Source organism: Copadichromis virginalis, linkage group LG3, assembly GCF_057382275.1.
Source record: "Copadichromis virginalis isolate Kocher_CV1m ecotype Utaka linkage group LG3, C_Virginalis_male_GT1.1, whole genome shotgun sequence".
NCBI classification, from domain to species: domain Eukaryota; kingdom Metazoa; phylum Chordata; class Actinopteri; order Cichliformes; family Cichlidae; genus Copadichromis; species Copadichromis virginalis.
Window position 1 is genome coordinate 26,168,973 of NC_140620.1, and position 10,492 is coordinate 26,179,464.

At 43.9% G+C, this 10,492-nt stretch overlaps 1 protein-coding gene across 1 annotated transcript; it reads left to right on the top strand.

Moving 5' to 3' along the window:
- Positions 1-4,301: 4,301 nt before the first annotated feature.
- On the top strand, positions 4,302-9,175 carry LOC146713696 (toll-like receptor 13). Its single transcript, XM_085438916.1, has 4 exons — positions 4,302-4,381; positions 6,215-8,022; positions 8,763-8,880; positions 8,962-9,175. Exons 1-4 carry the CDS (start codon positions 4,302-4,304, stop codon positions 9,173-9,175), a joined length of 2,220 nt encoding a protein of 739 aa, XP_085295042.1.
- The last annotated feature ends 1,317 nt before the right edge of the window (positions 9,176-10,492 follow it).

Below are 10,492 nucleotides of genomic sequence, written 5' to 3' on the forward strand. Positions count from 1 at the left end.
GATAATAATGATGATGATGGTTACCGTGTATCCAGTAGAAAAAAGGACCAATTTCTATGATATTTTTCAGTTGATACTGAGAACCTGACGAGACAGATGGATAAAGAGATGATTAAAAACAATAAGCCAAGCAGAGGCTATAGATGATGCATGTTTGATTGAAAGATAGCGGTCTCACTAGGCAAAAGTATTCAAAAGTTATTGACATAATATTATGAAAAAGTGACACACAACAAGAAAAAATGCCCCCTCACACATAGGAGTAAAGACTTAAGATTGGTAGTTCAGCCCTGTCTGGCAGCTATTTTCTGCCAAACACATGAATTCTCACGAGACCCAGTTTCACTCACGTTTGCATTTTCCCTACTGTGCTTGATACAGGCATCCATAGTCATGACTAGATTTTAAAAAGGAAATACAAGCGACCTGCTGTTTCAAAAAAAGTTCTGTACATATAATGAAACTAACTGAGACAAAACTGAAAGGAGTCACATATTTATAACATTACAATTACACTTAAGTTGACATTTTACAGCCCGGTTATAAATAGAACTACTAATGTATTACAAAAATATCAGGCAAGTCTTGATATAAATAGAAATATAATTAAAAGAGCAAGCAATAATTTAAGCATTTTAAAGTCACTCACGGGTATTACAGAAAGCTGTCACTGGAATATTACTGCAGGCTTGTAATATATTTCCTTCATACCTGTTTAGGATCCACATACATCACTGTTGGTTGACAAAGGCATGGTAAATGTTCGACGGTCCACCGCTGCAGACTCCCAAAGTGGAGAAAAAGTCTTCATCTGGTTCCCCGCTTCTTTCTCCTCAATGCTCTACCAGAGGAGGCACCAATGAATAAATTACAAGAGGAGGGAGCGAGGAAGTAGAGAGGAGAACGCAGGGGCTGAGAAAAAAAAGAAAAACATTATCACACTCCCCTTATCCCATTTTTCTTCTGTCATGGATTTGTCTTCAGATGTACTCCACCATTTGATTCTATGGTTAAGACCTCCTGCTCAATTTGTAATCCCCTCTTCTTTTATTTTAGGTTTTCCTTGTCTGTTTTTCCTGTCAACCACCCAATATTTTGAGCGCAATCTATGCCATGAAAACGTAATGCGGTGTTAAAGGCAAAAAAAGGAAGTCTAAGCCTGTACTTGTCATGGTCCTGGGTCTGTGACCCAGGTTTTTGAGTTTTGGGAATGTTTAGGAGTTTTCTTGTTTGTTACCCTTATGTTATAGTTTTGTATTTTGTATCACTGTCATTAAGGTTTTTGTGATGATATTAAGGTCAGGTATGGGTTTCAGGCTTTTATAGTTTCTTATAGTTGTCATGTTGCTATGCTCAGTATTTGCATTTTCTGTTCTTAGTCTTGTTATCTAGTCTTTAGGTGTCTGGCTCTCTGTATATAAGATAAGATAAGATAAGATAAGATAAGATAAGATAAGATAAGATAAGGTTCAAGGTTCAAGGTTCTTTATTTGTCACATGCATAGTTATACAAGTATAACACACAGTGAAATGTAGCCTGACACGCATGTGCAAAAAAAAATTGGGGGGGGGGGGGGGGGGTGTAGAGGAAAAACATATATATATATATTGGGTGAATGTGCAGTAGTAGCAGATAAGATAAGATAAGATAAGATAAGATAAGATAAGATAAGATAAGATACACATATGTATACATATACATACATATATACCTGCACATGTCCATACACATGGAAGGTCCATTATGCATGAAGTGGTGACCGTGGATGTTCACAGTGTCCAGTGACTTATGACATCGTGATTGAGGAGTTATAGAGTCTAACTGCTGTTGGGATGAACGATCTGCGAAAGCGCTCCTTCCTGCAGCGAGGGTGTTTCAGTCTCTGACTAAAAGAGCTGCTCAGCCCACTCACATACTCATGCAGTGGGTGATGTGGGTTGTTCATGATGGATGTCAGCTTTACTAACATCCTCCTCTCACCAACCACCTCCACAGACTCCAGGGGACATCCCAACACGGAGCTAGACCTCCGCACCAGTTTGTCAATCCTGCTCCTGTCCCTGTCCGTGCATCCATTCCCCCAGCAGACCACTGCATAGAAAAGGGCAGATGCTACCACAGTGTCATAGAGTGTCCTTAACAGAGTCCTGCAGACTCCGAAGGACCTCAGTCTCCTCAGCAGGTGGAGTCGACTCTGGCCCTTCTTATACAGGACGTCTGTATTTGTAGTCCAGTCCAGTTTATTGTTGAGGTGAACACCCAGGTACTTATAAGAGTCCACTATCTCAATGTCTTTCCCTTGGATGTTCGCCGATGTCGTAGGGGGTGACTTCCTCCTGAAGTCTATGATCATCTCCTTTGTCTTTCCGGCGTTGATTTGGAGTACGTTGGTCTCACACCAGCCAACAAAGTCACTGATGACCCCCTGTATTCCTGATCATTCCCGTCTGATACGCATCCAATGATGGCTGTATCATCTGAGAACTTCTGTAGATGGCAATCGTCCGAAATATAACAGAAGTCTGAAGTGTAAAGGCTGAACAGGAAAGGTGAGAGAACCGTGCCCCGTGCTGCCCCCGTGCTGCAGATTACCACCTCGGACACACAGTCATGGAGCCTCACATACTGTGGTCTGTTGGTAAGGTAGTCGATGGTCCATGCAGTCAGCTGTTTGCCTACTCCGGCTCCCTCCAGCTTCCCTCTCAGTAGTGCGCATTGGATGGTGTTGAAAGCACTGGAGAAGTCAAAAAACATGATCCTCACAGTGCTCCCCGCCTGCTCTAAGTGAGAGAGGGATCGGTGTACCAGGTAGATGACAGCGTCATCCACCCCAATTCCAGAATGGTAGGCGAACAGCAGGGGGTCCATCACTGAGTCCACCAGTGGCCGAAGGTGGTGCAGGATGAGCCTTTCCATGGTCTTCATCAGATGAGAAGCCAAGGCAACAGGCCTGAAGTGGTTGGGCTCCCTGGGGTGTGCAATTTTTGGCACCGGAACCACACAGGAAGTCTTCCACAGTTCAGGAACCCTCTGCAGGCTCAGGCTCAGGTTGAAGATGTACAGGGCCACCTGACAGAGCTGGTCTGCACAGTCCCTGAGCAGTCTGGAGCACATTCCATCCAGACCTGCTGCCTTCCTTGCCTTCATCCTCTTTAGCTGATTTCTCACCTGATCAGCTGTGAAGTAGATGTGAGGCTGGGCTGGAGTGGGGGGTAGGCCTGGCTTTGTTGCGGGTAGATGTGTGGATAGGGGTGAAGCAGGGTTGTGGTGAGAGGAGAGCTCAGGTGACAATGGCATTGCACCTGGGGGGGGGGGGGGGGGGGGGGGCGGCAACTGGAGGGGGGTTAATGGAACCTGGGGGGTGGGAGAGGTGATAAGTGGGCCATTGTCAAATCTGTTAAAAAACAGATTCAAGTCGTTAGCCCAACCCCAGCCGGCAGACACTGTGGCTCCTCAATTGTCCTGGAAGTGTCCAGAGATTTTTTCCATGTTCCTCCAGACTTCTCTGATGTTTTTCTGTTGGAGTTGGTTTTCCATCTTCCTCCTGAAGCACTCCTTGCCTTCTCGGATCTTGTATTTAAGATCCTTTTGGACTTTAAGTTCCTCCTTGTGTCCCGACCAGAAAGCACTCTTCTTCTTGTTCAGCAGGGCCTTCAGTTCTGGGGTGACCCACGGTTTATTGTTTGAGAAACACTGTATCTTCTGGGTAGGCACAGTGTTCTCAACACTGAAATTAATGTAGTCCATGATGCAGTGGGTGAGGGCGTCGATGTCCTCACCGTGAGGCTTGTAGAGTTCCTACCAGTCTGTGCATTCAAAACAGTCTCTTAGGGCCTCAGTGCATTCCTCAGACCACACCCTTATCACCTTCTTTGTGGGGGGGGGGGGGGGGGGACGTTCCTCTTCACCATAGGAATGTAGGTTGGGTGGAGAGGGACCAGGTTGTGGTCTGAGTGGCCAAGCGGGGGGAGGGGTGATGCACTGTAAGCCTGCTTTGTGTTGGCAAACAATAGATCCATCTCATACTTCCTGTTTTGAGGTCCTGTATTAAATGCACACACATATACACACGCCTCTAACTGACCATCCTCTCTAATTGATTTGAGAAGACGAAAGTTGTTATTGGGAAATATCGTGTCAAAATGCTCCCCAACTGCTGATATATTTCACCTTTTTGGTAGTTCCATAATGTTCTTCTTGCAAGCTTGTGATGATCATGAAAATCACATCAGATTAACTACACACATACATACAAATCCCTGCATCTTTTCAGCAACTAGAGTCACATAATGAGGCAGTGATGTCGTTTCAGAGAAATTACACCTTGTTTATCTTTGGTTGTGAAGGACGATACGTGTATGTGGCGATCGTGGCTCAAGAGTTGGTAGTTCGCCTTGTAATCGAAAGGTTGCCGGTTTGAGCCCCGGCTTGGACAGTCTCGGTCATTGTGTCACTGGGCAAGACACTTCACCTGTTGCCTACTGGTGGTGGTCAGAGGGCCCAGTGGTGCCAGTGTCTGGCAGCCTCGCCTCTGTCAGTGCGCCCCAAGGCAGCTGTGGCTACAATGTAGCTTGCCATCACCAGTGTGTGAATGGGTGGATGACTGGTTGTGTAAAGCGCTTTGGGGTCCTTAGGGACTAGAAAAGCGCTATGAAGGCTGCTTCTAACAGCTTGGACGAGTTTACGGACACCGTCACCTCCTATATCCACTTCTGTGAGGACAGCATTGTGCCATCACGCACCAGGGTGAGTTATAACAATGACAAACCCTGGTTTACTCCTAAACTCAAAAAGCTGTGGCTGGAAAAGAGAAAGGCGTTCAGAAGCGGAGACAGGGACTGCTACAGAGAGGCCAAGTTCACTAAAGAAGTGGACATTGCTAAACATCAGCACTCTGAGAAGATGCAGCAGCAGATCTCAGAGAATGACTCGGCCTCTGTGTGGAAAGGTTTTAGGAATATCACCAACTACAAGCCTAAAACCCCCCACTCCACTGATGACTTGCTCTTGGCCAACACCCTTAACGACTTCTACTGCCGTTTTGACGAGCCATCAGGCAGCCTTCACACCTCCAACGGCCCCAACAATAGAGGCACTTTGGACACTAATTCCCCCACCTCTCCCCCCTCCATAGAGCCATCACCACCTTCAAACTGTTCACCTACAACACCCCCCTCCTCACCCCACACAAAAGAGGATTTCACACCACCTCCTCCCACCACAACTCTTCATATTCATGAAGCAGATGTGAGGAAGCAGTTTAAGAACCTGAATGCTCGGAAAGCTCCCGGCCCAGACGGCGTGTCTCCTGCCACCCTCAGACACTGTGCAAACGAGCTGGCCCCAGTGTTTTCTGGCATTTTCAACTCCTCACTGCAGGCATGTCATGTGCCTGCCTGCTTCAAGTCCTGTACCATAATCCCTGTCCCCAAGAAACCTAGGATCACTGGACTAAATGACTACAGACCCGTGGCTCTGACATCTGTGGTCATGAAGTCTTTTGAGCGCCTAGTTCTCTCCCATCTCAGGACCCTCACGGCCCCCCTCCTGGACCCCCTGCAGTTTGCATATAGAGCCAACAGGTCTGTAGACGACGCCATCAACATGGCCCTACACTTCATCCTGCAGCATCTGGACTCCCCAGGAACCTACGCCAGGATCCTGTTTGTGGACTTCAGCTCTGCCTTCAACACCATCCTTCCAGACCATCTCCGAGACAAGCTTTCCCAGATGAATGTGCCTGATCCCATCTGCCGGTGGATCACTGACTTCCTGACGGACAGGAAGCAGCATGTGAGGCTGGGAAAGAATGTCTCGGACTCCCGGACCATCAGCACCGGCTCCCCTCAGGGCTGTGTTCTTTCTCCTCTGCTCTTCTCCATGTACACCAACTGCTGCACCTCCACCCACCAGTCTGTCAAGCTAATCAAGTTTGCAGATGACACCACCGTTATTGGGCTCATCTCTGACGGGGATGAGTCTGCCTACAGGAGGGAGGTTGAACGTCTGGTGTCCTGGTGCAGCCACAACAACCTGGTGCTGAATGCCCAGAAGACAGTGGAGATTATTGTGGACTTCAGGAAGCACACAGCCCCACTCCCCCCCATCATCCTGACTGACACCCCCATCACCTCTGTGGACTCATTCCGCTTCCTGGGTACCACCATCACCCAGGACCTGAAGTGGGAGCCCACCATCACCTCCGTCATCAAGAAAGCCCAGCAGAGGATGTACTCATCTGCAGTCTCTGGACTTGCGAGGCTGGTCCAAGGACATCGAGTGGGAAGTGTCAAACAAGACCTTTTTGAGGAGCCTAACGAGACTGCACATGAGTGAAACTTCTCTTAGCTTTGATGTGTACAGAGCGATTCTGCAGACTGCTTACTCTCTTCAAGAGTTTCAGATGGATAACATACAAAAGTGGATAGATGATGGTCTCATTGACGTTGCCTGCCAAATTCCTTCTCTAAGAACAGTTGATGTGAGAAATAGTGAAATTCACACCATAAAAGAGCACATGCTGCAGTCTTGCTCTAACCTTATTGAGCTCAACTTATCATTTAACAATATAAAAAGCATGGCTGATAATGCACTCCCGTCAATGACACAGCTCAGAAGCCTGATATTACAAAATAATGAACTGTCCGAACTGCCAGTGGCCGTCCAAGGACTCACCACATTGGAAGTCTATGACCTTAGTTCCAATGACATCAGTGAACTTTACTGTCCTTACTTCTGGAATTTAACAAGCCTAACAATACTCGATCTGAGCCACAATCAAATATCCTATATCTTTGACTGTGTTTTTCAAAATTTAAACAATTTGAAAATCCTAAATCTTGAAAACAACAAGATTGTGTCATTTATAGATACATTCAAAGATAAATTACAGACATTGGAGTTTTTAAATTTGAGAAATATTGATATCATGAATTTCATTCATGGAGATTTTCATAGTCTGTCTTCCCTTCAATACTTGTATATAGACTTAGACAAGTGTGACAGTGTTGATGAAGGAGGGTTCGAAGGACTTGATAACCTCCAGATTCTTTATCTGTTAGGTGATAATTATTTTTACGACCATTTCAGTGGACTGTCAAACTTAAGCACTCTGATCTTAAATGTTGTTGAAAGCCGAACCCACAACAGCTCTGAACAAAGGGATAGGCCTTTCTCAAATTTACAAAGATTGAAGAAGCTTCATATCAAGGTTCATAGAGGATATTACGATATTTCAAAAGATGTTCTCAGTGGTCTGACTTCTTTAGAGTACTTAATAACAGAGGCATATTTCATGGGATCTTTGTACCCAGACACATTTAAATACACACCGCAACAGAAACATCTGAGGATATCTTACAGCGAGCTTTCAGTTTTAACATCTGACGTGTTCTTGCCAATTCCAAACCTGATAATACTCGACCTCTCCAACAATAAACTCAGGTCTTTGGATTTTCTAGCAGAGGCCAAACTGTCGGCACTCAGGTGGCTAAACGTCAGTGACAATGAATTGTTTGTAATCAGTGAAACAGTTATCCAATCCCTTCCAGGCTTGACATATCTGGATCTATCTGCTAACCTTTTAACATGTGAATGTTCTAATTACGGTCTTATCCAGTGGATTCAAGGCAGCAAACAGACACAGGTTGTTAATGCACATCAGTACACTTGTGCGTTTCCTGTCAGCCAACGGGGAAAAAAATTCCTTGACTTTGGTTTTGACTCCTGTCGGATAGATGCTGCATTGCTCTGCTTCCTTTTTAGCTCTAGTCTAGTTGTGCTTACTCTCCTCGCATCCTTCATCTATCACTTCCTGAGGTCACACCTCACATATGCCTATTACCTCTTCCTGGCCTTTCTCTATGATAATAAGAGGAGGAAGAAAGGTATTCCTCACAGCTACGATGCCTTTGTCTCCTACAATGTTCATGATGAAGCTTGGGTCTGTGGAGAGTTGCTTCCAGAGCTGGAGGGTCAACAGGGCTGGAAACTCTGTCTGCACCACAGAGACTTTGAACCAGGTATATATGATTATCATTAGCCTCTTTTTTTCTATTTTTCTATTTTTAGATCAATATTTAATGGAGCTACCACACAAACTCTGTCTCATCTTTCCTTTAAACACTATTGTTGCCACTCTAAACTTGTAATGACAAAGATCAGGGTTTCACACCACCGTTTTTTGTTTTGTTTTGTTCAAAATTTTACTACACTACGTTTACGCAAACACAAATGGTTGATATGATGTCAAACAAGAATGCCAATCACACATGACCCACAAAACAAAGTTTGAATGCTAGACTGACTATCTGGACAAGAGCTACAAATTGATCTTTAAACCTCTAAAATTAAACTTTAGATGTGCTGCTCAACTGTCAAAGCATCCTACATGTAGGAAAAGGAAATCATGAAGTTGTGTTTTGCATAAAAGAAAATAGAAAGACAGCTGTTTTTGTACTCCCGATGTTTTTGTAAGCCTTGGATTCCAGAAACTATAAAAATTAAAGTTAAGACCAACACCAGTTATTACTCGAGAAGCTTATTGAATTGTTCTTTGTTCTCCAAAGGCTGTGACTGGAATTTAGACACTACTGTAGATCCTGCTATTCTCAAAAGTGAGAATGTTTTAACTTATAGAAAAGGCTACACATTATGTTATTCACCAGAGCTGTTTTAACTAGAAAATGTTAAAACTTGAAAAATGCTGACATGTTTGATGTGTGAGATTTTTGTTTAATGTCTCAGATTTCTGTTTTTACAGGTAAGCCCATTGTAGAAAACATTACAGAGGCCATCTATAACAGCAGAAAGACTATCTGTGTGATCAGCCCAAATTACCTGCAGAGTGAGTGGTGCTCCAAAGAAATCCAGATGGCCAGGTATGGTTACCAACTCTTTGTCCTTACATGTAATGACATCGCCAGCTTCTACACTGATTAATCTGCGTGTGATCTCTTTAGCTACCGTCTGTTCGATGAGCACAAGGATGTGCTGATCATGGTGTTTCTGGAGGACATACCAGCCAACCAGCTGTCTCCGTACTACCAAATAAGGAGTCTGGTGAAGAGGAGCTCTTACTTGAGCTGGCCACAGGCTGGTCAACACACTGGAGTCTTCTGGCAGAAAATACGACAAGCTCTCGAGAGAGAAGAAAACCCCGCTGAGCACACGTGACTCCGCACTGGACAGCCCATAGTCATCCACTGAAGTTTACCTGAGGTGGAAAAATCATTGTTTGTTTGTAAAAAGCATATATAGTTATTGCAAATGAGAATAAATCAGGGTATGCTTTACAGTGAGACTGACAAGTTGCTCTTCTTATCCTTTTGTATTCGAAGGAGCTTGGGAAAGAAAGCGTCTGGACTTCAAGTTGCTTGAAGATGTTTCACCTCTCATCTGAGAAGCTTCTTAAGTTCTAGGGTCAAATGGTGGAGAGTCACAGATTTAAGCCCTGTGGGAGTGTCCCTCCGAGAGGGGCAATGGACCCTCTAATGATCCTCTACCTAATCACACAAGCCATGGTGTGAAAATGGGTGTAGGTCACAATCAGCCAAGGTTTTGGGTGAGCTCATTGTGAAACCTAGCCCCACCCTATCATGTGATTTGCTGAGGTCAGATGGCCCAGGATATCCTTTGGTATCCATGTCAGATTCACCCCCTTACGTTCAAAATACCAAAATGAAGATTGCAGACATGCTCAACTTGAGGCTTCATAATGGGACTTCTCCAGCTGGTGGATAATGCTGTGGTGGCTCCATCCATCTTTCATATACAGTTTATGTAAAGAACAAGCATAGTTGTGTTTAGAGGTGCAAATATAAATATAAAAATGGGGTTAGGGTTGTACATATTTTTTATATTGTTATATTTAACTACTAATCAATAAGTCCTAATAATGGAACATATCAATCGACTGTCATTTTTAAACCATTAGGATTATGGGCTTTGTGACAGTTGGAGTTTAAACCACCCTGATGATCAAGAATTCACTTACTTTTCCAAGTCCATCATTCATCATCGAGAATATATTTATTCCCCCAGCTAGTAATTCCCGTCATCCAAAGCGATCATAAACCTGTCTCTTTGAAACTCAATAAAAAATGGCAACAAAAATCGACCACCTGATGGTGCTTGAACACATCTTTGCTAAAAAAGTAGGACTTAATCATATTTTAAAGAGAATGGACATCCTTTTTGGATATAAATGATTCTCCCAACATTTATTAACTTTATTATAGGAAACTGGCATAGCTGTTTTAAGGGGCAGGATTATCTCATACTCATCCTATAAAAAGGACAAAGACACAATTTGGAAGAAAAAATTAAAATGTTGAAAAGAAATTGGACAACCAACCCTTCTGAAAAGCTAGTGTGTGATTTAAGAAAACACAGACTTGATTTAAATGTTTTGTTAAATGCAAAATCACAGTTTCTTATACAGCGGTTGACACATGAGAAATCTAAATACAATAATAAATAAATCAGATAAAT

Coding starts and splice junctions, on each gene's coding strand:
- LOC146713696 (XM_085438916.1), top strand. CDS start 4,302: ATGTCGTTTCAGAGAAATTACACCTTGTTTATCTTTGGTTGTGAAGGA. Junction 8,023..8,762: donor CCACAGAGACTTTGAACCAG/GTATATATGATT, acceptor CTGTTTTTACAG/GTAAGCCCATTGTAGAAAAC. Junction 8,881..8,961: donor AAAGAAATCCAGATGGCCAG/GTATGGTTACCA, acceptor TGATCTCTTTAG/CTACCGTCTGTTCGATGAGC.